Source organism: Podarcis tiliguerta (genome assembly GCF_965153285.1).
Source record: "Podarcis tiliguerta genome assembly, chromosome: 18".
Classification (NCBI taxonomy): Eukaryota; Metazoa; Chordata; class Lepidosauria; order Squamata; family Lacertidae; genus Podarcis; species Podarcis tiliguerta.
The window spans coordinates 507,185-534,998 of NC_139551.1; the positions used below are offsets into that span (position 1 = coordinate 507,185).

The 27,814-nt window shown below is 52.1% G+C and overlaps 1 protein-coding gene across 1 annotated transcript in view; it reads left to right on the top strand.

Moving 5' to 3' along the window:
* Positions 1-435: 435 nt before the first annotated feature.
* CPAMD8 (C3 and PZP like alpha-2-macroglobulin domain containing 8) overlaps positions 436-27,814 on the top strand; it is a 44,776-nt gene continuing 17,397 nt past the window's right edge. The window contains exons 1-26 of the mRNA XM_083421342.1: positions 436-799; positions 5,137-5,288; positions 5,478-5,500; positions 6,414-6,579; positions 7,935-7,987; positions 9,407-9,424; positions 9,934-9,988; positions 10,337-10,450; positions 12,883-12,967; positions 13,090-13,198; positions 13,927-14,154; positions 15,047-15,217; positions 15,791-15,919; positions 17,027-17,201; positions 17,925-18,097; positions 18,696-18,845; positions 18,986-19,144; positions 19,763-19,905; positions 20,649-20,711; positions 21,055-21,286; positions 21,807-21,960; positions 22,911-23,050; positions 24,254-24,305; positions 24,987-25,285; positions 25,793-26,018; positions 27,509-27,685. Of these exons, the coding sequence (XP_083277468.1) occupies positions 699-799; positions 5,137-5,288; positions 5,478-5,500; positions 6,414-6,579; positions 7,935-7,987; positions 9,407-9,424; positions 9,934-9,988; positions 10,337-10,450; positions 12,883-12,967; positions 13,090-13,198; positions 13,927-14,154; positions 15,047-15,217; positions 15,791-15,919; positions 17,027-17,201; positions 17,925-18,097; positions 18,696-18,845; positions 18,986-19,144; positions 19,763-19,905; positions 20,649-20,711; positions 21,055-21,286; positions 21,807-21,960; positions 22,911-23,050; positions 24,254-24,305; positions 24,987-25,285; positions 25,793-26,018; positions 27,509-27,685 (3,547 nt within the window). The 5' untranslated portion in view covers positions 436-698. The remainder of the gene's footprint in view (positions 800-5,136; positions 5,289-5,477; positions 5,501-6,413; positions 6,580-7,934; positions 7,988-9,406; positions 9,425-9,933; positions 9,989-10,336; positions 10,451-12,882; positions 12,968-13,089; positions 13,199-13,926; positions 14,155-15,046; positions 15,218-15,790; positions 15,920-17,026; positions 17,202-17,924; positions 18,098-18,695; positions 18,846-18,985; positions 19,145-19,762; positions 19,906-20,648; positions 20,712-21,054; positions 21,287-21,806; positions 21,961-22,910; positions 23,051-24,253; positions 24,306-24,986; positions 25,286-25,792; positions 26,019-27,508; positions 27,686-27,814) is intronic.

The following is a 27,814-nucleotide window of genomic DNA, read 5'->3' on the forward strand; positions in this document are numbered from 1 at the left end:
AGTCCGTTCCGAAACCAAAGCGTTCCAAAACCAAGGCGCACTGCTTTCCCATAGAAAGTCCCACAAAACGGATTAATCTGTTCCAGACTTTTCAAAACAACCCCTAAAACATGGATTTTACTATCTAGCGAGACCATCGATCCATCAAACGAAAGCGAGAAACAATGTGCCGCGCTATAAAATAAATAAAACGTTTCTGTATCAATAAAAACAGGCGATGAAAAGATGCTTCGAGGTGGGTACCACCAGCTTCCCACTACGACCTTTTGGGAAGCCTCGATCAGAAGAGATCTAAAAAGCGTGGTTCCCAAAGTTGGAGCGGCGCTGCTTCGGAGAAGCACGGTTTTTACGCGCGGCACTTTTGCGCGCGGAAGGAAGGAAGGAAGGAAAGAAAGAATCTCCTGGCAGAGGAGGGGAAGAAGAAGAAGAAGACCCCCGATCCTGCTGAGCGGGGACCCCCGGGGGTCTGTCGCGCCCCTCCCCGCGGCGTGGGTCCTGCGGGGCGCGCGCCTCCCCGGAACAAAGGGAGCGCGCGTGGGAGGCGGAGCGCGGAGGCGGAGGCATCGGCGGGCCGCCCCGGGCCGAGGCGGGGCTGCAGGCGGCCGGGGGGCAGCGGCGGAGGCGCAGGGCCGGGGCAGAGGCGCTGCTGGCCGGCTCGGGCGTCGGCGGCCTCCCGAGGGAACAAAGGGCGCCCGGCCATGCCTCCTCCGGCCCGCCGCCCTGGACGCGCGCCCTGGACGCTGCTGCTGCTGCCGCTCTGCAGCCTCTGCGGGATCTGCACCCCGAGCCCGGACAGGAGGTGAGCGAAGCGGCAGCGGAGAGACCGAGGGGGTCTCCCAGGCGCCCCGGCCCCGGGCTCCGGAGGGCGCGCAGAGGGAGCCTCCGGGATGCCCTCGCTGCGAGAAGGAAGGAGGGGAGCGCTCCCGAGCGCCTGCAGAGGGCACAGGGGTTCCTGAGCGCGTGCAGAGTGACCTCTTGCTCGCCTCCGGGAACCCTGGAGCAGGCAGAGGGGGAAGAGCCATGGGGAGTGTTCCAGAGCGTGTGCAGAAAGCCCAGGGGCTTCTGAGCGCGTGCAGAGTGACCTCTCGCTCGCCTCCGGGAAGCCCTCGCTGCAAGAAGCAAGCGGAGCGCTCCTGAACATGGGCAGAGAGCCCAGCGGCTCTTGAGCATGTGCAGAGTGACCTCTTGCTCGCCTCCGGGAACCCTGGAGCAGGCAGAGGGGGAAGAGCCAAGGGGAGTGTTCCAGAGCATGTGCAGAAAGCCCAGGGGTTCCTGAGCGCGTGCAGAGACACCTCTTCCTCTGCTCTGCGAATTCTTCAGGGGGAAGAACCAGGGAGGGGGGCGTTCTGGGGCATGTGCAGAGAGCCCTCTTCCTCGTCTCCAAAACCCAACTGAGCTGATTGTGGTTGTCAGCCGAGAGGAACATCTTCCTGCCTCAGGTGCTGGGTGGAATTTGGCCGCATCCTGCCGACCCACGCAAAGGATGGGGGGTCCAGGAAATGTCCCCCCCCCAGGCCAAACTGCACCCTGGCCGGCCCCACAGAGCCCCTAACTTCCATGCACAACATTGCACCGTTTTTTGGGGCGGCATATAATTTTGAGCCCAGCTTTGCGTTCCCCAACACCCTTCCTTTGCCCTAACGGGGTGTGGGAAAGGTCAGGGGACCCCCCCCCCCAATTCTGAACTGGTCCGTTAGGACAGAACAGCTCTCCTCTCGCCCCCAATCTGACGGCCGGTTTCTGGACTTGCCCAGCAGGGAGTTTCTGAGCTGCTGTTTTCGCACTCAGATCCCCGAGGCAACCGTTACAGCAGGAACTGAAGGAGCTCCCTTTGGCCTCATCCTGCGGGCCGGGCTCCCCTTAGGATTCCGAAATGGAGCCTCCATAGACAGAGCCGGTCTATCTCAGAGGAGAGGAAGACTTAATCCTCAGGGCTAGTTCTGACGCGTGGCTTTAAAACGGCCAATTCACGGCGGACAAGGCTGCCCATGGCTATTACGCTCCGGTGTCCCAGAATCGTAGTTTTGGAAAGGGACCCCCAGGGGTCATCCAGCCCAACCCGCTGCAGAGGCAGGAATCTCAGCTCAAGCGCCCATGACTGATGGTCTTCCAACCTCGGCTTGGGCATCCGCCACCTCCCATCCCACATCTCTGGACCATCAGAAAGTTCTTCCTGGTGTTGAGTGGGAATCGCCTTGCTTGTCGCTGGGAGCCGTGGGTTCGAGTCCTGCCCTCCGGAGCAGGAGGAAACAAGCTCTCTCTTCCATGTGAGATATCGGAAGGGGCTCTCCCATCTCCTCCAAGGCTAAACATCCCCAGCTCCTTCGACCGTTCCTCATCAGGCTTCCAGACTGACCATCTCGGTCTCCCTTTCTTCCCAGCTTCTCAACATCCGTCTTAAATTGTGCTGCCCAGAACTGGACACAGGATTCCAGGTGGGGTCTGTCCAAGGCAGAATACATTGGTGTTCATGACTCTCCTTCCTTGAAGGTTTTTAAGTGAGGTCAGACGGTCCTCTGTCCGCGATGCTTTAGCTGAGATTCCTGCATTTCAGGGGGTTGGACTGGATAACCACTGGGGGCCCCCTTTCCAAATCTAAAATTCCATGATAGTCTAACCTCTGCATCAACGTCGCGCAAGCAAAGCAAGACAAATACTCTGTAATACTCAAAATAGTCCGGCATGAAAACCCCAAACACGGTTCCAGGGAGTCAACTCCCTGGGGCAGTTTATTGTTGTACATTGTTTCTAAATTTAGTGTTGTATATTGTTTTATTTGTCTGTTTAACCATATTTGCACAGCAGTTTTTAACGTTGTGGGTGTCCTCTATTTAAGATGCTTCAACTCTGCAGCCTCAGTTGTTTTATCTGCGAGTCTTTTAGTTCTTATGCTCTTACAGTTGTTTTAACTGCGTGTCTTTGTTGGTTTTTAGCTCTCATCTGTTTTAATTATTAGTTTCTTATCCATCCATTATCTGTGTTTAATCTTGTATTTTATTCGGATGTTTTACGCCTGTTTCCTTGTCCTCATTTGCCCTAACAATTATCGGTCAAAAATCCCAACTGCTATTTTATCTATATGCTTTTCTTAATCCTGGTCTGTGACCGTAATAAAGTTCATTCATACTCTGTAATCAACCGGCCATCCAGGGAGCCAGTCCTAAAGTTACAAAACTGGAAATCTCCCGTAAGCTGGAGAAAGCCAGCCAGTGATAGCTCAGCCGGTCAAGTGCGAGGCTCTTAGGGTTGTGGGTTCGAGTCTCACGTCGGGCGGAAGACCCTTACGCTGCAAATATTTCCTCGTTTTTTGCCCTCTCGCTAGACCGGTCCAGAAAAGGCGGTCGAGGTTTTGCAGATTTGAGCTTCTCATTGCTTGTTTCTTGATCTGGGCCGGTCCTGAGCGCTGCCTGTCGCCCAGGAGATCTCTTGCAATGAGATCTCCATGGCGATGGATCCCGCTGAGGGGGCCGGAGTGTGCAATGTTTGGAATTTGGGGGGGAGGAGGGAGAAAAGCAGCCTTCGCTCCTCGCGGGGCGCCTGTTAACCTCCGGCGAAAGAGACCCGGCTGGCGAAGCGGAATTATGTTTCCAAAGCGCATGACGCGAAGAGCTGTCTTGCACGAAGAAGGCCCATTGGGGATGGGATGGGCTGAGCAGCGGGGAGAGGGGCTGCGGAGGAGAATCACGACCGGAGAATTTGAAACGCATGTGTGCGTCGTACAATGTGCCGTCGGCGCCTTGCTGGTGGGTTTGGACTAAAAGACGCAGCACAAAAGGGGAAGGCAGCGAGGCGGGAGGAGGAAAGAAGAGCACTCGGGCAAAGGGGGAATAGTTAACTTTGGGGGGCCTCCCCTGGGCTGGCGGGCTTTCTTCCGTTTCCATGCATTCTGCCCCACGGATGACACAAATGCAATAAGGGTTAAGGTGGGACCACCGTCTACATGCCATTCGGCTTTTTAAAGTTGTTCCCACCTGGAGGGGCTGGGAAGAGGGAACAGGGCTTTGTGAGCGGGGAGAATCGGTGGCAGAGAGAGTTCAGAATCAGAGGCAGGAGCAGAAGCAGGAGAGGAGGGAAGCCAAGAGGCAGAGAGGGGTTTCTTCCCCCTCCTGCGGCAAGAATCTCCCTTCCCTAGTGGTCTCCCAGGACCAAGAGCAGCATGAAAAGGGCGCAGGAGAGGTGGGATTGCTGGCAGGCGCGGTCTCCGATTGCTTGGGGAAAGCCCCGGAGAGAAGGGGAGGCAAGGAACTCCAGTCTGGGCTGGTGATTTTCTAGTGAAAGCCCTAAACAGCCTTGGCCCAGTAGACCTGAAGGAGCGTCTCCACCCCGGACACCAGGGTCCATCTCGCGAGGACCTTCTGGCGGTTCCCTCATTGCAAGAAGCCAAGTTACAGGGAACCAGGCAGAGGGCCTTCTCAGTGGTGGTGCCCTCCCTGTGAGAAGTGAGGTTACAAGGAAACAGGCTGAGGGCCTTCTCGGTGGTGGCACCCTCCCATCAGATGTCAAGGAAATAAACAACTATCTGACTTTTACAAGACATCTGAAGGCAGCACTGTTGAGGGAAGTTTTTAATGTTTGATGCTTTATTGTGTTTTTAATATTCAGTTGGGAGCCATCCAGAGTGGCTGGGGAAACCCAGGCAGGTAAAGGTAAAGGTAAAGGGACCCCTGACCATTAGGTCCAGTCGTGGCCGACTCTGGGGTTGCGGCGCTCATCTCGCTTTATTGGCCGAGGAGCCGGCGTACAGCTTCCGGGTCATGTGGCCAGTAGGACTAAGCCGCTTCTGGCGAACCAGAGCAGCGCATGGAAGCGCCATTTACCTTCCCGCCGGAGCCGTACCTATTGATCTACTTGCACTTTTGACGTGCTTTCGAACTGCTGGGTTGGCAGGAGCTGGGACCGAGCAACGGGAGCTCACCCCGTCGCGGGGATTCGAACCGCCGATGTTCTGATCGGCAAGTCCTAGGCTCTGGGGTTTAACCCACAGCGCCACCTGCGTCCCAATAATTATTATTATATGGGGATGGCAGCGGGGATGGAACACGGGGCCTTCTGCCTGCCAAGCAGCTGTTCTGCCGCAGAGCCTTTCTTCCAGAGCTGCCCCCTCTCACCTCCTTCCTCTCTCCCTCTTTCTCCCAGGGGCTACTTGGTGGCCGTGCCCTCCGTCTTCCGGGCAGGGGTGGTGGAAACCATCAGCGTGGTCATCTTCAACCCGGCCAAGGAGACGACGGTTCAGATCCAGCTGACGGTCAAAGGAGAGACGGTGGCGCGAGGGCACGGAACGGTTTTGGGTAGGCGCCCGTTTACGTACGTGCAAAGGGCGCCCGGCCGCGGCTGGTGGCAGCCCCACACCCCTGCCTTGCCAGGGGAAGAGGTGTCTGTGTGTGTTGAGTATCGGAGTTAAATCTGGCGTGTTTGCATGATATAGTTCAGCTTTCTGAATCCTGCATTTTCTCTCTCTTTTTCCGGCGTTTTTGCAGGCAAAGGAACCATCAAGCTCAAGGTGAGTACAAACCAGGGTGGATTTAAAAATAAACTATTTTTTAAAAAATGAAAAAACCGGGTTTTTAAAAAATGTAAATCGGATTAAAAAAAATTTTTAATTGGATTTTTAAAAATAAAATGCTTTCGGAGGAAAAGCCTTTCTAAAGATTTTCTAAGTTACATTGTAGCCCAAAGACTGTTTGTCAGGAAATGATTTGTTTTATGTTTCTTATGAGTGCTAAAACTCAGCTTTTTTTTTAATTGTTTAACTGCAACAGTTAACAAACATGGATACATATGCTATAATGTTGTTTTTTTCAGTTAAATAGTTACTAAGAAAATGATTGTTTTTCTCCTTCCAATGAAGCACAGCAGAAAGGTTGTCCAAAAATAAACAGTTAACTCAGGAAACCTCACCATAATTTCACAATTATCTGTCTATGTGTTTCTAAGAGTAGAACCAAATCTGTAATTTTTGATATAACTGCAAAAACTACTTATTATTCCAAAAACGAAGCCTTCATTCGGCTGTAAATATTAAGGTTATAACAGCAAGAATGAGTCTTTCTGTAAAAAAAATATGATTTAAATGAAGTCTTACTGACTAGTGATTTAAATCGATTTGATTTCGATCAAATCCACCCTGGTGCAAACTGGTGGGCAGAAAGAGCTCTTATAACCCCTGCCTTCTTTGCCCCTGTTTTAAAGCCATTCAGGTCGGTCGGCATGGCAGATTCCAGTGACAGCAGGTTCCACAGGCTAACCACGCACTTACTTTTTCCCCGGCGTTACACCAGGGAGGGAGAAAGCACATCTGATTTTATAAACTCCTGGCCTTCTCTCTGTCCTGGGCACTCCAGCTGAGACCCACGATTCTAAGCTTCGTCGGCGCCGGGCGCAGCGCTATAACTCCCTTTTCCCTTCCCAACCAGGTGCCCCCGGGGCTACGGGGCCAGGCACACCTCAAGGTTTGGGGCAACCGTCACTTGGCGGAAGAGGGCTACATTTTCCACAACCACACCACCGTCACCATCGACAGCAAAGGCGCCTCTGTCTTCATCCAGACTGACAAACCCGTCTACAAGCCAAAGCAGAAAGGTGGGCGCTTATTCTTTAATGTGGGTGACAGGAGAGGATATATTGTTTATTGATATCCTTCCTAACTTGCGCTGGCAAGTTCCTTTACACAGCAGAGTTATATCCCCCTTTTTACATGCACAGCAGATAGCTGGTTGCAGGCTCGTGTGAGCTCTCACTATTATACAGTTTGGTCTGTCTTCAGATTGAATTGTACATTCCTGGTAATTTCCCTTCAATCCCTAATAACAATAATAATTTATTATTTGCACCCCTGCCCATCTGGCCGGGCTTCCCCAGCCACTCTGGGCAGCTTCCAACAAAGATGAAAAAGACATTAGAATGTCACACATTAAAAACTTGCATGCCAACCAAATACGTTGTTAAAACCTTCCAGATCCAAGACATCAGTATTTTCAAGAAGCATCCATTCTCTCAGCCAGCAAAATGCGGCTGATTCATAATAGAGTTTAAGGTCTGGCAGGGCAAATCCACCTCTTTACACATTAAAAACTTCTTAAAAGAATAAAGAAGCCACAATCGTATTCCAAGTCAATGAAAGAAGGTGACTCACATCAGTTCACAGTTGGATCCCTGAAGGCAGACTTAGTTACAAAGATGTACATGTGGATCTGCCCCATATGGGGGGATAATCCCAGTGATCCTGAGAGCTAGCAGAGCAGTCCTAGGTAGAAGTGGGTCAAACGAAGAAGGAAGCCAAAAAGAGAGAGGTGTGCTGCATGACTCGTCCTTTTGTTACCTGGACAGGTGAGATCACGCCCACCTTCTGTCACATGCAAAAGGAAGGATGCTCCAGCCAGGAGGAACAGGAAGTTTCGACCGGCTGGACCAAACATTCCCTCGCATGTCTTCTCTAGCATCGCAAGGAATGTTGTACTTGTCTGCCTCTCACGGATCACATCCCACATTTCGCACTCGTGCATTGTGGCCGGTTGAGCTAGATGACCTTGGGCGCCCGCCCCCCCCGCCAGCTCTCCCAATTCCACAATTCTGCAATGCTCCTTTCCTTCTCTCCCCCCCTCTCTATTTCTTTTAAAATTCAGTTTTACATTATGCAATTAAATTCAAACGTGAACCACCAACATTTAGGGTGCCCTGAACCCTTAGACCTTAGAACTCCGTGGTTTCCATTATGATCAGCCTTTAATCTGCTACATCTTATCATTTCTCTGTTTTACTTAAAACCATCCTTTTTTCTTTTCCACCCTAATTTCTAATACGTTGCAAGTGTCCCTAAAACCCTGCCAAAGTTTTTAGCTGTTTGCAGTGTTCTCTTAGGCGGCTTGTAGATTTTCCCCATTCTTAATTAAATTTTCTCTGGTTTCTGATTTCCCCCTCTCCTTCTCTGTTTCTAGTACTGATCAACCTGTTCACCATCAACCCGGACTTGCGGCCCGTCGATGAGAAGGTGAGGAAGGGGCTGTAGTAAGATATATTTATCCTGGGTTCGTTTCCGCTGAGAAGGACCTGGCCAGGCTGGAGACCTGTGGAACTCCCTGCCACCTGAGGCTACTGCCAACTTCTATGGCTTTAAAAAAGGACTGGGCAAATTCATGGCGGAGGAGAGGCTCTTCCTACACTCCCAGGGCAAAAGGGCCGTAGCTCGGCGGCTGGAGCAGCTGCTGGGCATGCGGAAGGTTTTGGCTGGGGGGTATTTCCCAGCTGGAAATCCTGCAGAGGCGCTGCTGCCGGTCAGTGTAGGCTGCCCTGAGCTAGACTGTTCAAGGGGACTAAGCGGTGTCCTAAATTCCTATTTAATTCATCCCTCTTTTTGTTGAAAACCATGAGGACTATAATCTTGCGTTGTTCTTAATGGCTCAGTGGTAGGACACCTGCTGGGCATGTAGAAGGCCCCATTTAATTCAGCCCCCTTTTTAAAAAGCAATGGGGACTAGCATCTTACTTTGTTTTTAATGGCTCTCCGTCCGAACAACTGGGAAGCTGCTGCCAGTCCGTGTAGGCATTACTAGCTGTCAGGGGTTCAGGAGCAGAGGCACAGGGAAGGGAGGAAATGGAGAGCGAGGGGGAGGAGTCCGAAGGAAATGTCAGCGATGACAGCGGTCCGAGGTCTCTGAGTCTTTCCAGCGAATCGGAAGATTCACAGAAAGGGGCTCCCATGGTCAGAGCAAGGGGGGTGCCTAGGGGGGCACCCCAGGAAGAAGGGGCCAGAGGGGACTCAGAGAGCAGCCGTCGGGAATCAGTGCCAGCGTCCACACCAGAGTGCAGTAGGGGGGAGGAGTCCCAGGCATCGGGATCAGGCGGCGCGCTGCCAGCGAGAGAACATGAGGGAGGATTGACCACGCCTCCGTCGGGGAGCGAGGAAACGGTCAAGAGGAAGGTTGAAGGCTGCGCGCGCGCGCCAAGTTCAAATGTACAGGAGGGCGGCACAGTTGGCAGCCCGGATAGGGAGCCAGGTCCTAAAGCCCGCCGAAGAGAGAGGGAGGAGTCAGGGGGGTCAACGTCTGCGTCGGAAGAGTCCAGGAAGGAAGGAACCCCGGGGGGTAGCAGGACCCAGAGGAGAAAGGAGAGACGGAAGAGGTGGAGTAAGGTTAGAGTCTTAAACTGGTGTACAGGGGGTGGAGATTCAGATGGAGCTTCGCCGATCTAAACCCTAGACGTAGAGCTGGGGCGCTGTGGCGTGAAAATGGAAACTGTACTTCAATAAAGACTTTTGTACATTACTACCGGCTAGCGTTGGTCCTCTGTGAGCTGGGACCAGGAGCCAGCTCTGACACTAGCTGACCCAAGAACTAAATAAAAGCTTCTTTGGGTTAGGTTTTGTGCAGAATTCCAAGCCAGTAACTCGTCCCTCTTTTCCCCCTTCCAGGTTGAAGCCTACATTGTGGTGAGTACCTGCTTGGTTCTCAAACTGAATCCGTTCCAGAAGTCCGTTCCAAAACCAAAGCGTTCCCAATCCAAGGGGCGCTTTCCCATAGAAAGCAATGCAAAACGGATTAATCCGTCCCAGACTTTTAAAAACAGCCCCTAAAACATCCATTTCACATGAATTTTACTCTCTAAGAAGACCATGGATCCGTAAAATGAAAGCAATCATCAATGCACTGTACTATAAAATAAACAAGACGGTATTGTAGATGATAAAGATAAAAATTAATTTCCCCCTTACCTGCACACACGACGGTCATTGTTTGGATGGGGGGCTTTTATCCATTTCCGCAAATCAATCAGTCGCTGAACTGGGTTCCACACAGTCACAAAAACTAATGAATCAAAAAAGCCTGCAAAAGAAAGAGCGAAAACAAAAGTGTCAAATACTGTATTAATAATAATAATAATAATAATAATAATATCTTAAAGACTAAAATGAAATTGAATGAAGTTGTCTCTCCCCAGGATCCTCGTGGGTCTCGGATGATCGAATGGAACAACCTAAAGCCAGTTTGTTGCGGTGAGTCTGGAGCGAGCGGCAGTGGGGTGCCCGTCTCCCCGAAAAGGAGAAAGAAATAGGGGCCTACCTTCTTTTCTCCCCCTCTTTTGCCGGAAGCGACCCAGCGCCTTTTCGGCCAAACCTTGCTGACCATCCCCTTTTCCCTGCCGCACTAAGCATGCCAACCAACCCAATCACGACTTTCCAAATCTAATAAATCTGTATTTTTAAAATTGTATCCATTCCCGGATCCAGCAAATACAAGAGGCTTCATAATATAATTTCAAATCTGGCAAGGAGAAGCCTCCTCTGCCTTTAATATCTGTTAATAACTTATCTTTTATTCTCGGCTTCTTACCCTGGCCGCAGGTGTCCTCAACATCACCTTCCCTCTGTCTAACCAACCTGTCTTCGGAGAGTGGCGCGTTTTTGCCGCATTGCACGGCCAGGTGTACAACAAGACTTTCGAAGTCCAGAAGTATGGTGAGATTTTGGCACAGCGGCTGGTGGAATCGCGGGGGGGAGGGGGCAGAGCCTTCTTTCCTTATTTTATATACTGTATTTTTTGCCCTATAGGACGCACTTTTCCCCCTCCAAAAATGAAGGGGAAATGTGTGCGCGTCCTATGGGGCGAATGCAGGCTTTCGCTGAAGCATGGAGAGCGAGAGGGGTTGGTGCGCACAGACCCCTCTCGCCCTCCAGGCTTCAGGAAGCTCTGCGCAGTGGCGTAGCGTGGGGGGTGCAGGGGGGGCCGGCTGCACCGGGCGCAACATCTGGGGGGGGGGCGCGCTCGCACTTGCAGCTCTCTGCCCCTACCTGGCTCACTCATTCTCTCTCACTGCAGTGCTGGCTGTGTGAATCCGATCCGAGCCGCCGGGTCGCCGCCCACTGTGGAGGGGAGGGTGCCAGGCGTGCGGTGCGGTGCGGAGAGAGAGCGAGGGACTATCTGGGGGAGGGGCAGTGCAGCGGGGGGGGGGGCAAATTACTTGCTTTGCCCCGGGTGCTGACAACCCACGCTACGCCACTGGCTCTGCGCAACCCTCGGGAGACCGGCCCGACTTTGCGGAGAGATGCCTGTTCTGGGGGCTGGGAAGCTTCCCCCGCCCCAGCCCCGCACCTGGGGGGAAAATAATTTTTTTTTCTTTATTTCCCCCCCCCCCAAAAAAAACTAGGTGCGCCCTATGGGCTGAAAAATACGGTATATCGTTTTTACTAATTCTCCAATCTTTCGAAGCATCGATCAGCTTTTATTATTATTATTTTAATCGTCCAAAGATTCTCCTGTCTGTCACCAAATATCGCCGGAACAGAGTTTCCGGATGACCAGTCTTCATCAGCCAATCTTGATCAATTCTTCATCAGCCAGGCTTATGAGAATTGATACGAAATGGCAGCTCCATTTCTTAACAAGCTGAACTTACAATATACACACAATGGAACCTGCGTCTGTATAAAATAAAATGCACAATACAATACGTACAACTAAAATACGCACCCAAACTTACATGTAAGCAGATACGAACGCTGTAGAAAATATACTCAGTGTTCCTGTGATACTGTGGTCACTGGTGCTGGTAACAAATTGTAAAGAACATAATTTCAGCCACAGGTGAAACTAATATACCGTAAGGGAAATTAAAGACACAGCACAACATTCACAGCAAGAATATCAGATGCAAACAGTTCCCCGTCCAGTCAATGGATCATGGCAGATCATGCAATTAAATAAAACAATGACAATCTAACCCATTGTCATCCATTTTATTTGATATTTCAGCATTTAGAGGATTCCCTGGTCCTGAAGGACCAGGTGCGCAGCCTGGGAGTCATTTTGGACTCACAGCTGTCCATGGAGGCGCAGGTCAAATCTGTGTCCAGGGCGGCTCCATCTGGTACGCAGGATGAGACCCTCCCTGCGCTCAGACTGTCTGGCCAGAGTGGTGCATGCTCTGGTTATCTCCCACTTGGACTACTGCCATGCGCTCTATGTGGGGCTACCTTTGAAGGTGACCCGGAAACTGCAATTAATCCAGAATGCGGCAGCTAGACTGGGGACTGGGAGTGGAGACCACATAACACCGGTCTTGAAAGACCTACATTGGCTCCCAGTACGTTTCCGAGCACAATTCAAAGTGTTGGTGCTGACCTTGAAAGCCCTAAACGGCCTCGGTCCAGTATACCTGAAGGAGTGTCTCCACCCCCATCGTTCTGCCCGGACTCTGAGGTCCAGCTCCGAGGGCCTTCTGGCGGTTCCCTCACTGCGAGAGGCCAAGTTACAGGGAACCAGGCAGAGGGCCTTCTCGGTGGTGGCGCCCGCCCTGTGGAATGCCCTCCCATCAGATGTCAAAGCGATAAACAACTACCTGACATTCAGAAGACATCTGAAGGCAGCCCTGTTCAGGGAAGTTTTTAATATGTGACATTTTAGTGTATTTTTCATCTTTGTGGAAGCCGCCCAGAGTGGCTGGGGAAACCCAGCCAGATGGGCGGGGTACAAATAAAAAAATATTATTATAGCGGAACTTGTCTATTCTAATAGGAGTTCTGGTTTCTCAATATGATTTTGCAAATATCCTTTAAACACCTTCCAGTCCTTGTCCATCGTCTCTTTTGAGATCCTTCCGACTTCTCCCATTGCAATACTCCAATAATTTGGCAAGCCACTCTGTTTTGGTTGGTATTGTGCCACTTTTCCCGTTTTTAAAAGTGGAAAATCTAAACCAGAATTCAATCCCCACGGATGAACACAGTTGAACGAGGGAAAAGGCTGCTTCAGTCCCATTGGGGAGGGGGTCTCAAGAGGCCGGCCTGGGAGACCCCCCCCTTGGGCCTGACCCCCTTTGCAGAGGGCCTTTCGGGACGCCCCCCCCCTTGGCAGCGGTCAACCTCTCCCCCTCCCTCCTCTCCCCCGCCAGTTTTACCCAAATTTGAGGTGCGCATCGACCCGCCACGCTACATCAGGGACCTCGGCGCATGCGAGAAAGCGACCGTCCACGCCAGGTGAGGACAGGGTCCGGGGGGTGTGTATATTCGGGGATCTCGGCCGGCCGCGGGGGGGCAGAGGGTCCGGAGGCGAGGGCCGGATTGGGGCCCCCTCTCTGAAGCCGCTCCTTTTCCCCCAGGTACACTTTTGGGAAGCCGGTCGCCGGGCGGCTGACCATCAACATGACGGTCAACGGAGTCGGCTACTACAAGCATGAATCTGGCCACCCGGTCCTCAAAACCTTGGAGGTGAGCGGTCAAGGGGGTGATGGACAGCGGCTTGAGGAACGGCGGCTGGAACCTTTTCCGGCCATTTTTTACAAGTATTATAATTATAATACTGTGCGGATTACAGTGGTACCTCGGGTTAAGTACTTCATTCGTTCCGGAGCTCCGTTCTTAACCTGAAACTGTTCTTAACCTGGAGCACCACTTTAGCTAATGGGGCCTCCTGCTGCTTCCGCTGCGCCGCCGGAGCACGATTTCTGCTCTCATCCTGAAGCAAAGTTCTTAACCTGAAGCACGATTTCTGGGTTAGCGGAGTCTGTAACCTGAAGCGTATGTAACCCGAGGCACCACTGTTTTTTTCATTTTCTTCTCTTTGTTCTCCTGCTGGGATCCGGAGCTCTCCGTGTCGGCGCTTTTGATTTCAGCACACAAAGGGAAATCTCAAATGTGTCACAACGAAGGCAAAGGGAGATCTAGCCTTCTGTAATAATAAATAATAATAATAATAATAATAATAATAATAATAATAATAATAATAATTTATTTATACCCCGCCCATCTGGCTGGGTTTCCCATTAGCGCCAGGCGGACCCCCCAAATTCCCTTCTGGGATCTCACGACGGTGCCAACTTTGACTTCCGGCAGCCTCCCCGGGGCGAGGGCTAGGGAATGCCCCCTGTGGACCCCAGGAAGGTGTTCCTGCCAGCCAGTGCGGGCGACCCTGACCCCGCGCTCCCTCCCTCCCTCAGATCGACGGCTCTGCAGATTTCGACGTGTGCGTGAGTGACATGATGCCGGCTGACGTCCCTGAGCACTTTCGCGGCACCGTGAGCATCTGGGCAACCGTCACGGGGGCCGACGGCAGCCGCCAGGTCACCTTCGACGACTCCACCCCTGTCCAGAAGCAGCTGGTTGACATCAAGTACAGCCGGGGGACCCCGAAACACTTCAAGCCAGGCCTGCCGTACAGGGCGAAGGTGAGCGCTGAGAGTCTTTCCCGGAATAGAGCGGTCCTAGGACATCCAGAAAACAGGACGTGGGTGGCGCTGTGGGTTAACCCACAGAGCCTAGGGCTTGCCGATCAGAAGGTCGGCGGTTCGAATCCCCGCAATGACGGGCTGAGCTCCCGTTGCTCAGTCCCTGCTCCTTCCAACCTAGCAGTTCAAAAGGACGTCAAAGTGCAAGTAGATAAATAGGTACCGCTCCGGCGGGAAGGTAAACGGCGTTTCTGTGCGCTGCTCTTGTTCGCCAGAAGCGGCTTAGTCCTGCTGGCCACGTGACCCGGAAGCTGTACGCCGGCTCCCTTGGCCAGTAACGCTCCCTCTGCAGCGTTATTATACTGCAAAAAAGCCAACACTTTTATCCATTTCTGCAGCCACACAATCAATCAATCAGTAGCCAAACTGGGTTCCGCACAGTCACAAAAACAAATGAACCAAAAAAGCCTCCAAAACGCAAAATAAAGAGCAAAAGCAATCCGTTCCAGGAGTCCGTTTGACTTCTGAAATGTTCGGAAACATAGGTGCGGCTTCTGATTGGCGCAGGCGCCCCGGAAACAACAGCTGCGTCGGACGTCCTGCTTCTGAAAATTGTTCAAAAACCGGAACATTAATTTTGGGTTTTTGGCATTTGGCAGCCAAGGCATTTGAGAACCAAGGTCCCACTGTATTCCTAAAACCCCACGCCTCCTCTCCGATCAGCTGCTTAGCTAAACAACCTGCATGTTCTTAGTTTCCTGTTTTGCAGTAATTTAAATTTTTTTAAAAAAATTCCACTTTGGGGGTGGCGGCATCCCTCCCCAGGCCTCTCCCCACGCGCCGTAGTTGCTGGATCCGTCTCCCCCCGCCTCTCCTTCTCTCCGCCCCCCAGGTGGAAGTCACGTACCCTGACGGGAGCCCGGCGGACGGCGTGAGGGTCCGGGTCAAGGCTGAGCTCACCCCCAAGGACAACATCTACACCAGCGAGTTGGTGTCGCGCGGCGGATCGGTGGAGTTCGAAATCCCCTCCATCCCCTCGGCTGCCCAGTACGTCTGGCTGGAGGTGGGTGAGAGCCCCGGACGGGGCTGGGGGGCTTGGGAGACCCCCACTGGGGGGCCGGTGGAAAGGCAGAGCGGGTGTCTCATATCTCTGGGGCAGGGGGCTGGATGATCCCTGGGGAGGGGAATCCCTCCTTTAAAAAAAAAATACTGTATTTTTCCTAATAATAATAATAATAAATGTTATTTATACCCCGCCTTCCCCAGCCAAGACTGGGCTCAGGTATAAAAACGATGGATTAAAAGACAACTGAAAAACAAGATCAAAATACAGCATTAAAATACAGCCTCATTTCAGTAGAAACACAAATCAAAAACTTTTGGGGGATGAAAACGCCAAATCTAGTCTTGTATAAGGCTATATTCCCCCCCCCCCATATTTTTTAGTTTAAAATTGGGGGTCTTTTTATACACGGAATGTTGCCATTATTTATTTCTTAATTTGGGGCTCGAAAAATATAGACGGAAAAATATGGTATATTTGTCTCGGGGAGGGGGTGCCTTCTCTGGTTCTAAGAGGCGAGGGGGTGGGAACGGATCACAGCATGACCTCCCTGCCTCCCTCTCCCCCCCCCAGACCAAAGTCACGGCCCTGGGAGGGGCGTCTGCCGGGGACCAGTATCTCCCCAGTTTCCTCTCCATCAGCGGCTGGTATTCTCCCAGCAAGTGCTACATCCAACTGCAGATGCCGGACCGGCCTTTCCAGGTGAGCCTCTCCCCCGTTGCCAAGTTGGGGGACTGGGGGTTGATTGGTTTGGGACCCCCCTCAATGGCCCTCCTCCCCTCGGAGTGACTCATCTCCTGGTGTGGGTTAAACCACAGAGCCTAGGACTTGCCGATCAGAAGGTTGGCAGTTTTCCCGTTGCTCTGTCCCTGCTCCTGCCAACCTAGCAATTCGAAAGCACTTCAAGGTGCTAGTAGATCAATAGGTACCACTCCGGCGGGAAGGAAAACGGCGTTTCCGTGCGCTGCTCTGGTTCACCAGAAGCGGCTTAGTCCTGCTGGCCACATGACCCGGAAGCTGTACGCCGGCTCCCTCGGCCAGTAAAGCGAGATGAGCGCCGCAACCCCAGAGTCGTCCGCGACTGGACCTAATGGTCAGGGGTACCATTACATTAAAGGGGAATTACCAGGAAACTTATTTCAGAGGCTTAAACAAGCCTGGCAAAGACGTTATCCGCTGTGTACATTTAAAAAGGGGAATATTACTGTCCTCAATTGTAGAACTTGTTAACACAAGTCAGGATAGGATATAATTGAAGAATTATAGGGACGCGGGTGGCGCTGTGGGTAAAAGCCTCAGCGCCTAGGGCTTGCCGATCGCAAGGTCGGCGGTTCGAATCCCAGCGGCGGGGTGCGCTCCCGCTGCTCGGTCCCAGCGCCTGCCAACCTAGCACTTCGAAAGCACCCCTGGGTGCAAGTAGATAAATAGGGACCGCTTACTAGCGGGAAGGTAAACGGCATTTCCGTGTGCGGCTCTGGCTCGCCAGAGCAGTGATGTCACGCTGGCCATGTGACCCGGAAGTGTCTCCGGACAGCGCTGGCCCCTGGCCTCTTTGAGTGAGATGGGCGCACAACCCTAGAGTCTGTCAAGACTGGTCCGTACGGGCAGGGGTACCTTTACCTTTACCTATCCTCTCCTGCCTCCCTGAACTGCCTCCCACAGTCACGATTTAAGCACGATCCCTGGGTAGGAACTGTTTTCTTTTTCTCATCTGAGCCGCTGTCGAGCGGCGTACATAAAGGGTTTTTTTGGGGGCGTCTTTGGGGATCTCTGTGCCCGATATCCCTCAAATCCCTTCTCTCTCCCCAGGTGGGCGAGGAGGCGTCCGTCGTGTTGAAGTCCACCTGCCCCTGCAATTTCACCCTCTACTACGAGGTGGTTTCGCGGGGGAACATCGTCCTCTCAGGGGTGCAGCCCTCGGACGTCACTCGACAAAGGAGCAAGAGGGATGTTCAGGGGAGCGGAGGCGTCACCCACGTCCCAGGCATGGCTTTGCGGCAGGGCTGCCTTACCCATAGGCGCAAGGAGTGCGGGGTACCTGGGCGCTGGGCTCTCAGGGGCGCCAGGCCAAGAGTCCGGGGCCCGAGAGTTGAGGCACAAGTTCGGGGGCGACCGAGACACTGAGGCGGCCGGCCGACTCCACCCTCCTGCCGCCTGGGACTGGGCAAACTGGGGGCACCGGGTGGATCTTTGCACCCTGACGCCATGTATCCTTAAGACAGCCCTGATTTGCAGTTCGGTGTCGGGCAGGGGGCAGTTTCCGGCCATGCCCCCCTCTCTCTCTTTTTCAAAATAATTTTTATTAAGTTTTGCAAGCAAAAAGACCCATATTGGTGTGAACGGCAAGCGCCCGGTTGTGCCTGGCTCAGAGGTGTCTAGGGGGCATTGGAGGGGCTCTGTGGGAAAGAGACATCCCTGGGGGGGGGGTCTCTCAGCCGGGGGCCCATCTCCTGGGTGCCCAGGGAGCTGGGGGAAAGCGTAGCATTGGGGGGCTGGTCTAGATGGCCCTCGGGGGCTCCCTTCCAAGTCTGTGGTTCTGCAAGCGGATGGTGCATTTCAATCTGAATTATTCTGCCTCATAGCGGCTGCCCCAAAGGTCTTAGGGGTCTAAGGGACCCGGTTCGTCCAGGGCCTTGCAAATCAACACATTTAATTTGACGGCATCGTCCAGATACAAGATTGCTGCCTTTCCACCCCCTCCCCTTAGGCCCGACGGCCCCTCCTGCGCCTGAGATGAACACCTGCGTCACCTCGGTCCGCTTCTCCGTGACCCCCAAGATGGCCCCCCTCGGACGCCTCCTCGCCTACTACGTCCGGGAAGATGGGGAAGGGGTCACCGACAGCCTGCAGTTTGCTGTCAAGCCCTCCTTCGAGAACCAGGTAGCGGCCGTGGGGTGGGGAACTCTGGGGCTAATGGGGCTGCATCTCCACCTCCTCTTTCTCCTTCATCCTTTTCTCCTTCTCCTTCTCACTGTGTCCTCCTCCTGTTCCTCCTCCATCTCCTCCTCCATCATCTCCTCCATCATCCTTTTCTTCTTCTTCTTCTCTTTCCTCATCTTCTCCTTCTCCTTCATCTCCTCCTCTTCTCTTTCTTTTCCTTCTTTATCATCTCCTTCACGAGCTTCTCCTCCTCCTTCTCTTTCTCCTTCTTCTCCTTTCCTTCAACATCTCCTCCTCCTCCTGTTTCTCCTTCATCTCGTCCTCTTTCTTCTCCCTCTTCTTCTTCATTACCTCCTTTGTCATCTTCTCGCTCTCTACCATCTTCTCCTTCTTTCTCCTCCATCCTTTTCTTCCCCTTCTCTTTCTGCTTCATCATCTCCTCCTTCTCTTTCATCATCTCCTTCTCTTGCTCCTTCATCTTCTCCTTCATGAGCTTTATCTTTCTTCTTTTCCTTCTTCTCCTTTCCTTCAACATCTCCTCCTCCTTCTGTTCCTCCTCCATCACCTTCTCCATCATCACCTTCTCCATCATCTCCAGGTTTCCGTGGCCTTTTCCACCAACGAGACCCAGCCGGGAGACACGCTGACCCTCAAGGTGTCCGCAGCCAAGGGGAGCTGCGTCTGCCTGGCCGCGGTGGACAAGAGCGTCCACCTCCTCAAGCCGGGCTTCCAGCTGACCACGGACCAGGTGAGTCCTGGTCCTCCATGTGTCCAAACAGACGTCAGGTAACACTTTAAGAGTTGGCACCGAGAAGGGCTGTCTCCCTTGCTGGGTGTACAGAAGGCCCCAACTTCAACCCTCAACGGCCGTTCTGTCTCCTGCCGCAGATCTTCCAGGAGATGGCGGACTATGACGTTTCGGACGCCTTTGGCGCTGCCAAGGAAGACGGGCATTTCTGGTGGGCAGGGATGTCTTCCCGCCGGCGCCGTTCCTCCATCTTTCCCTGGCACTGGGACATCACCAAGGATGCCCGCTTTGCGTTCACGGTGAGGGGTGATCTTCCTGCATGTTGGCTTGCTAAACTAATCGGGGAAAGTCATAGGTTTGCGTACAAAAACGCACAGAAACTTCATTCGCGCCGGCCGGCAGCCATAGCAATAAAACAGAAATGGAACATACAGTGGTCCCTTGGTTCTCAGACCTAATCCGTTCTGGAAATTCCGTTCCAAAACCAAAGCGTTCCAAAAGCAAGGCGCGCTGCTTTCCCATAGAAAGTCATGCAAAATGGATGAATCCATTCCAGATTTTTAAAAGCGACCCCTAAAATTTAGCATGGATTTTGCTCGGTCCCTGCTCCTGCCAACCTAGCAGTTCGAAAGCACAAAGTGCAAGTAGATAAATAGGTACCGCTCTGGCGGGAAGGTAAATGGCATTTCGGTGCGCTGCTCTGGTTCGCCAGAAGTGGCTTAGTCCTGCTGGCCACATGACCCGGAAGCTGTATGCCGGCTCCCTCGTCCAATAAAGCGAGATGAGTGCCGCAACCCCAGAGTCGTCTGCGACTGGACCTAATGGTCAGGGGTCCCTTTACCTTTAAGAAGGAGCATGGACCTTCTCTCTCTCTTTCTCTCTCTCTCTTGTGTCGTTTGCGGTTCGCCGCCGCCCAGGAAACAGGCCTGGTGGTCATGACGGACGTGGTCAGCCTCCACCACCGGCAGCACGGAGGAATGTACACGGACGAGGCCGTCCCGGCTTTCCAGCCCCACACGGGGACCCTGGTCGCCTCGGCCCCCTCCCGGGTGGCACCCAGGTAAGCGGAACTGTGGGCTTGGAGCAAATGTCCAAACGTACCTGTATTTTTCGCTCCATACGACGCACCTTGACCATAAGACGCACCTAGTTTTCAGAGGAGGAAAACAAGAAAAAAATACATTCGGAACGAAACGGTGGATGTAGGATTTTTGTGGTTCATGCTGTGGCCACAGATGTGTGAGTTTGGGGTAGCCCAATGCAAAAATCCTGAGGATCCATATAGATCCGTGCTTTGTAACCACGTTTCTGCGCCATTGCGGCCTCACATGCATGGTTTTTTGGGGTGCAGGCTATAGCCATGGACATGCTTTGTGATCTGATGGTGAATTTGGGGTGACCCAGTGCAAAAATCCTGAGGATCCAGGGGCTTTTACCTCCTCGCTCCCAGGCAGCCTCCTTTATCTCTAGCCTCCCTTATCTCCCTCCCGATCGCTTGCCAATCAGCTGCTTCCTTTCCCTCTTGTTTGCCTTAGTGTCTTCTCCTTAGCTGGAGCAGTTTTTCGCTCCTCCTTTTCTTCTAATTTCTCTCCTCGTTGCTTTAGATGGTAAAGTCCAGCCGGTGATGGTTTGGGGAGCTGGCTGAGAGCTGCTGGTTTGAACTCCCAGAATCGTGGAGATGGAAGGGTGGCGGGTTAGCTGTGCCCATTTGACCCCGCAAAAGTCCTTCAAACTCACGGTGCGTTTCGCCCCCAGTCTGTCCTCCCGAACCTTCAACCCTCCTGTCTCTCTTTCCACTCACAGAGCAGATAAGAAGAAAAGGACCTTCTTCCCCGAGACGTGGCTGTGGCGCTGCTTCAACGTCAGGTATGTTTCCAGGGTTGGGCACCACGCTGGCAGACAGCGGGCTCCATCTCCTGAGGGTCTTTTGGCGGTTCCCGCCCTGCAAGAAGTGAGGTTACAGGGAAGCAGGCAGAGGGCCTTCTTGGTGGTGGCCCCTGCCCTGTGGAACACCCTCCTATCACATATATTTTTCAGATACTCTACAAATTTCCCCCAGTCCTCGATGAACTTACGCTCTCGTTGGTAGCTAATCTACCCAGTTAATTTGTCCAATTCTGCCTAAAATAAAATTATTATTTTTATCATTGTTCCCACGACTCCTTCCTCGCCCCCCCCGGCCCTCTTCACCCTCTCCCTCTCGACGCAGTGATGTTTCCGGGGAAGCCCAGCTGCGGGTGGAGGTGCCTGGCTCCATCACCACGTGGCTGGCGGAGGCCGTGGGCATCTCGGAGGAGAAGGGTCTTGGCCTGGCCCCCCAAGCCCAGCTGAGGACCTTCAAGCCCTTCTTCGTGGACTTCTCCCTGCCCTACAGCGTCATCCGTGGGGAGCAGACCAAGGTCCCCCTAACCGTCCACAACTACCTGCCCGTGTGTGCGGAGGTGAGAAACCCCGGCGTCCTTCCCAGCCTGGGAACGGCAAGGAAGCAGGGAGGGTAGTGTGGCCTAATGGTTAGAGTTTTGGCCCAGTTCTGTCCAAATCGTGGGCACGCAAACTAGGGGCCAAATCCGGCCCAATCGCCTTCTCAATCTGGCCTGCAAATAGTCCGGGAATCAGAGTCTTTTTTACATGTCCTTTTATTTAAAATGCATCTCTGGGTTATTTGTGGGGCATAGGAATCCATTCATATTTCCCCCCCCCAAAAAAAAATACACCTGGAAGAGATCGTGCCCTTCTGAATTTGCTTGCGAGGAATACCACCCGGAAACCTTTGAACAGGGCGAGGTTTGGGGGATTTTAACGCCTTGTGCGCAAAGCTACTCGGGGGAAGAGCCCGGCGGACTTTCCTGCCTTGCCGGGGGCGGGCTGGTCTAGATGTCCTTTGGGGGTCCTTCTGCGATTCCCGAAGCGCAGAAGCAGCACCCGAGCCGACAGATCCCCGCTGCCCTCATTTCTGCGCAGGTCCACGTCAAGATCTCGGTGCCCAAAGGGATCAAGTTTGTCGGTCACCCTGGGAAGCATCTCTTGACCCGGAAGAAGTGCGTCGCCCCCGGGAAAGCCAAGCCGACGTCCATCGTCCTGGCCTTCGCTGAACTGGGACAGAGCAACATCACAGGTGCCGTTCAAATAATATTTCGGGATACAGTGGTACCTCTGGTTACGTACTTAATTCGTTCCAGAGGTCCGTTCTTAACCTGAAACTGGTCTTAACCTGAAGCACCACTTTAGCTAATGGGGCCTCCTGCTGCTGCCACTGCGCTGCCGGAGCACGATTTCTGTTCTCATCCTGAAGCAAAGTTCTTAACCTGAAGCACTATTTCTGGCTTAGTGGAGTGTGTAACCTGAAGCGTATGTAACCTGAAGCGTATGTAACCCGAGGTACCACTGTATATCGGGATATATATGAGGGTTTATAAAGGAAAACAGAAAGGTTATCGTCCAATGCCTTTGTTTTGTCCAAACGGAAACATCCAAGCTAAAGGCAAAACAGAGATGGCTCGTTGGGAATCCTTTCGGGTAAAACTGTGGCTAAAAAGGAAGCCACCAAAGCAGTGATATCTTTGTCCCGGTCTGCCAGGAGAGACCTCGTTTGGCTTCTCCTCCTCCGTACTGCCAGCGGACTACAGACTGCGTGTGATCGAGATCGCAAGTCACTGTATACGATATATGATATCTTTATTGTCATTGTCCCTTGCGGAACAATGAAATTGAAAAACTACATAAAACTACATAAAAACTACATAGAACTACCACAAAACTACATAAAACTACATAAAAACTACATAAAACATTCAAAAACCCCTAAAAAACTCTAAAACCCCATTTTAAAATACACTATACTACAGAGACCCCTTATGCTGCATTTAGAACCAGAGTGCACTATCCCATAATCTTTGCTTTAATGTCTTTAGGGCACCTTCATAACCCAGGTAATACAGTTGGGGGGGGGAGACAGTCCAATAGAGGTGGCTTTTTTAGCCATGGGTTTCTGCCATTTGCTGACAAATTCCTCATTGGTCAGGTGTTGGTACAAAGCCTAATTGGGATTTCCACTTTGTCTTTTAGCCAAAGCCTTTGCTTACGCCGGGAGCTGCTGCCAGGACATCTCTCCGTTCGCCAAGAACGGGAGGCTCCCTGAGGACATCTATGCTGACAAGAGGACGCCGATCGGGACCGACTACGTCCGGAGGAGCATCTTAATCGAGGTGAGCAGATCCTAGCAGCAGGGCCTGCCCAGGGTTGGCCCCTCAATCGCTTAATTTCCCCCCCGAGTGCAGAATGAATTAGGGGCAAGACCCGATTCAATGCACCACGTTCTCTTAGACTGGCCTTTGCGCAGCAAACCTTGCCAACTGATGCTGAGCAAAATGTCGGACCTCCGGCCCATAACTCCGAGAAGAACCCAAAAGAGGTCTCTCCTGGCAGACCGGGACAAAGATATCACTGCTTTGGTAGCTTCCTTTTTAGCCACAATTTTACCCGAAAGGATTCCCAACGAACCATCCTTGTTGGGGAACAAGCAGGGCAAAGCAGAATATCCAAATGCACACAATTTATGACCTTTGACAGCTTCACTCTGGTCCTTTTCATTATCCCGGTGGTTTTAAATGTTTTATACTGTGATGCCCATAAAGGGATTTGATTTGATTTGAATCTCTGCGTTGTTCTTTTGCTGTGATCATTAAACACTCTTAAACTGGCAAGGGACAATAACTGCTTTGGTGGTAATAATAATAATAATAATAATAATAATAATAATAATAATAATTGGGCGGCTTCCAACAAGAGATTAAAAATACATTAAAGCATCAGTCATTAAGAGCTTCCCTAAACAGGGCTGCCTTCAGGTGTCTTCTAAACATCAGATAGTTGTTTATTTCTTTGACATCTGATGGGAGGGTGTTCCACAGGGCGGGCGCCACCACCGAGAAGGCCCTCTGCCTGGTTGCCTGTAACTTCACTTTGGAGGGGGCCAAAAGTGGGCAAACAGCCCCAGAAAGAGCACACTGTGTCCCCCCAAAGAACACCCCATATACCCCACAGGCGGCTTAATATTTGCAAGAGAAACACGTTTCAGTGTTCTGCAAGCCTGTGCCAAACCTGCACACGCCGTCTGCCTCTTAACCCCAAGATGATATCAGGAATGGCACCTAATTTAGCTATTTTTGACCAGCACAGTTTTTTTAAAAATCAAGGTACGCAGGCAAGAACTTTGTCTCCAAATGTGTGCGCACAAAAGTGGACTGGGGAAACGTCAATCTCAGCACACTCTCAGAAGCGAAGGAAATTCGTCTTTCGGATCCTCGGCAGCTTCACTCGTTGACCCTTTTAATTATCCCGGAAATGTTTTATACTGCGATGCCAATAAAGGTATTTGATTTATCCACCTTTTCCTTTTATTTTCCCAGGCAGAGGGCCTCACCAGGGAATACACCTACAGCGTCTTTTTCTGCCCTAACGGTAAGTTTGAGGTGTAGAATATTTCTCTGTCGTAGCCGGAAGTGTTTTCCCCTTCTGGGTACGGACAGCGGTCATTTCGAACACGCCAACTATTCTGTCCCGTCTCTCCCATGCCTGGCCAGGTGACTTGATTCAGTAAGCAACCTTCCTCCCCCAAAAAACTCTGGCATTCTTGGGTCTTGTGTTCGAATTGTGATGCCGCCTGGAGCACAAAGGGGTCCGTTGCGGAACGGGTACATGTGCTGCGTTTGTACGGAGAAAGACCCTCATGGGGAAAATAACCCTGCTCCCCGTTTTAGTCCCCGGCTAGAGAAAATCCAGGGACACAGGTGGCGCTGTGGGTTAAACCACAGAGCCTAGGACTTGCCGATCAGAAGGTCGGCGGTTCGAATCCCCGCAATGACAGGGTGAGCTCCTGTTGCTTGGTCCCTGCTCCTGCCAACCTAGCAGTTTGAAAGCACGTCAAAGTGCAAGTAGATCAATAGGCACCACTCCGGCGGGAAGGTAAACGGCGTTTCGTTGCGCTGCTCTGGTTCGCCAGAAGCGGCTTAGTCCTGCTGGCCACACGACCCGGAAGCTGTACGCCGGCTCCCTCAACCAGTAAAGCGAGATGAGCGCCGCAACCCCAGAGTCGGTCACAACTGGACCTAATGGTCAGGGGTCCCTTTACCTTTACTTTAGAGAAAATCCACATTTTCACCCCCAACAAATACGAGTACCAGTACGTGAGGAAGCCGGCCTGGATGGGGCATTTCGAGGTGTCCATCAAAGCCCACCACAGCGCCCACCTGGCCCTGTCGGCCGGACCCCACGACATGGCGGAGATGACGGAGATCGTGATCGGGGGCCGCCAGAACACCAAGACCTGGATCTCGACCAGCAAGATGGGGGAGCCCGTGGCCAGCGCAGAGACGCCCGCCATCCTCTCCTGGGACGAATTCCGGAGCTTTTGGGTCAGCTGGGCCAACGGCGTTGTCCAGGTGGGAAATTTGGGCATCTTCGGAGGGGGGGGGCGAGGTTGGGAGGGGGTTTCTAGAAGCCCAGAGAGCATCCCTGACTCCACGGAAATTTTCTTACCGGGGGGGGTGGGTTGAGCATTCAGCTGAGATTTATTTTATTTATTTTATTTCATTATTTATTTATTGTGCTTTTAGATTACTTTATTTAACTTTAAAGGGAAAGAAAAAACATAACACAAAATCATCCATTACAAACAAACATCGAAAAATTGTCCATATCTATTACACCTTATCACCTTCTAGTTCCGTTGACTTCCCGCCAACTCCATCTAGCTTTAAATTTATATTTGAAAATAATAATTAAAAAATAATTTGAAAAATACGGCGGTACTTGGCTGCCTCTCATTAATCACGTTGCACACTTAATGAAACGGTTGGGATTTGTCCCCTAATGTGAGCCCCTCGATGGGACCCCGGAAGCAAAGGGGGGGTTCCTGATGGCCGGTGTGTCTCCCCCCATCCCCACAGGTGGGCCACGGCCCCTCCGCCCTCAACGAGTCGGTCATCGTGAGCTGGGCGCCCCCCCGGCCGCTGGACGTGAAGTACGTGGGGTTCTCCACCGGCTGGGGCTCGGTCGGCGAGTTCAAAATTTGGAGGAAGAAGGAGGCGGACGAGAACCACAACGAGGCTTTCACGCTCGGCGTCCCTCACAACGTCATCCCCGGGTCGGAACGGGCTACCGCCTCCGTCATCGGTACTGGATGAGTACTGGGGAATGAGCTGGGAGGATGCCGAATTCCTGCATGTTCGCTTGCTAAACTAGTCGGGGAAAGCACCGTATTTTTCGCTCTATAAGACCACAAGACGCACCTAGTTTTTGGAGGAGGAAAACAAGAACAAAAATATTCTGAATCTCAGAAGCCAGAAGAGCAAGAGGGATCGCTGCGCAGCGAAAGCAGGAATCCCTCTTGCTGTTCTGGCTTCTGGGATAGCTGCGCAGCCTGCATTCGCTCCATAAGACGCACACACATTTCCCCTTACTTTTTAGGAGGAGAAAAGTGAGTCTTTTACAGCAAAAAATACGGTAATAGGTTTTGCATACAAAAACGCACGGAAACTTCATTCGCACCGGCCAGCAGCCATAGCAATAACACAAAAATGGAACATACAGTGGTCCCTTGGTTCTCAAACTTCATCCGTTCCAAAACCAAAGTGTTCCCAATCCAAGGCACATTGCTTTCCCATAGAAAGTTATGCAAAACAGATTAATCCGTTCCGGACTTTTAAAAACAACCCCTAAAACAGCCATTTAGTGTGAATCTTCCTATCTGACGAGACCATCAATCCATAAAACGAAAGCAAGAATCAATGTACTGTACTAGAAAATAAAGAAGGCAGTATTGTAGATGATGGGACACGGGTGGCGCAGTGGGTAAAACCTCAGCGCCTAGGACTTGCCGATTGCATGGTCGGCGGTTTGAATCCCCGCGACGGGGTGAGCTCCCATCATTCGGTCCCAGCGCCTGCCAACCTAGCAGTTCGAAAGCACCCCTAAGTGCAAGTAGATACATAGGTACCGCTTTATAGCAGGAAGGTAAACGGCGTTCTGTGTGCTGCGCTGGCTCGCCAGGTGCAGCTTGTCACGCTGGCCACGTGACCCGGAAGTGTCTGCGGACAGCGCTGGCTCCCGGCCGATAGAGTGAGATGAGCGCACAACCCTAGAGTCTGGCAAGACTGGCCCGTACGGGCAAGGGTACCTTTACCTTATTGTAGATGATAAACATTACAATTAATTTTTTCGTCTTCACCTGCACTGATGATAGTCATTGTTTGGGATTTTATCCATTTCCGCAGTCACACAATCCATCAGTAGCCGAACTGGGTTTCCACACAGTCACAAAAACAAATGAACCGAAAAAGCCTCAAAAACAAAAACACAAAATAAAGAGCGAAAACAAAAGCGCCAAACCGTTCCAGAAGTCCATTTGACTTCCGAAATGTCCAGAAACCAAGGCGCGGCTTCTGATTGGCGCAGGCGCCCCGGAAACAATAGCCGACAGCCACAGTGGACGTCCGGCTTCCGAAAAACGTTCAAGAACCAGAACAGCCACTTCTGAGTTTCGATCGTTCGGGAGCCGATTTGTTTGGGAGCCAAGGCGTCTGGGAACCAAGGTACCACTGTATGTAACGTTGGGGAAATGCAAAATAAATGGCATAAATTTCTGTCGTCTCGCTTGCCCGCAGGGGACGTGATGGGCCCGACTCTCAACAACCTGGACAACCTCTTGCAGCTACCTTTCGGCTGCGGGGAGCAGAATATGATCCATTTTGCACCCAATATCTTCGTACTCAAATACCTGCAGAAAACACGGCAGCTCAGCCCTGAGGTGGAAAGGGAGGCTACAGATTACCTGGTGCAAGGTTAGAGCTCCATGGGGCAGCTTTATTTATTTTTCTCTCTTTTTTTATTAAATTCTCCTCTTTACCATTTAAAACGCTCCTTTTTAAATCCCGGAGACATCCATGACTCCCTTTCTTCTCTTTCCACGG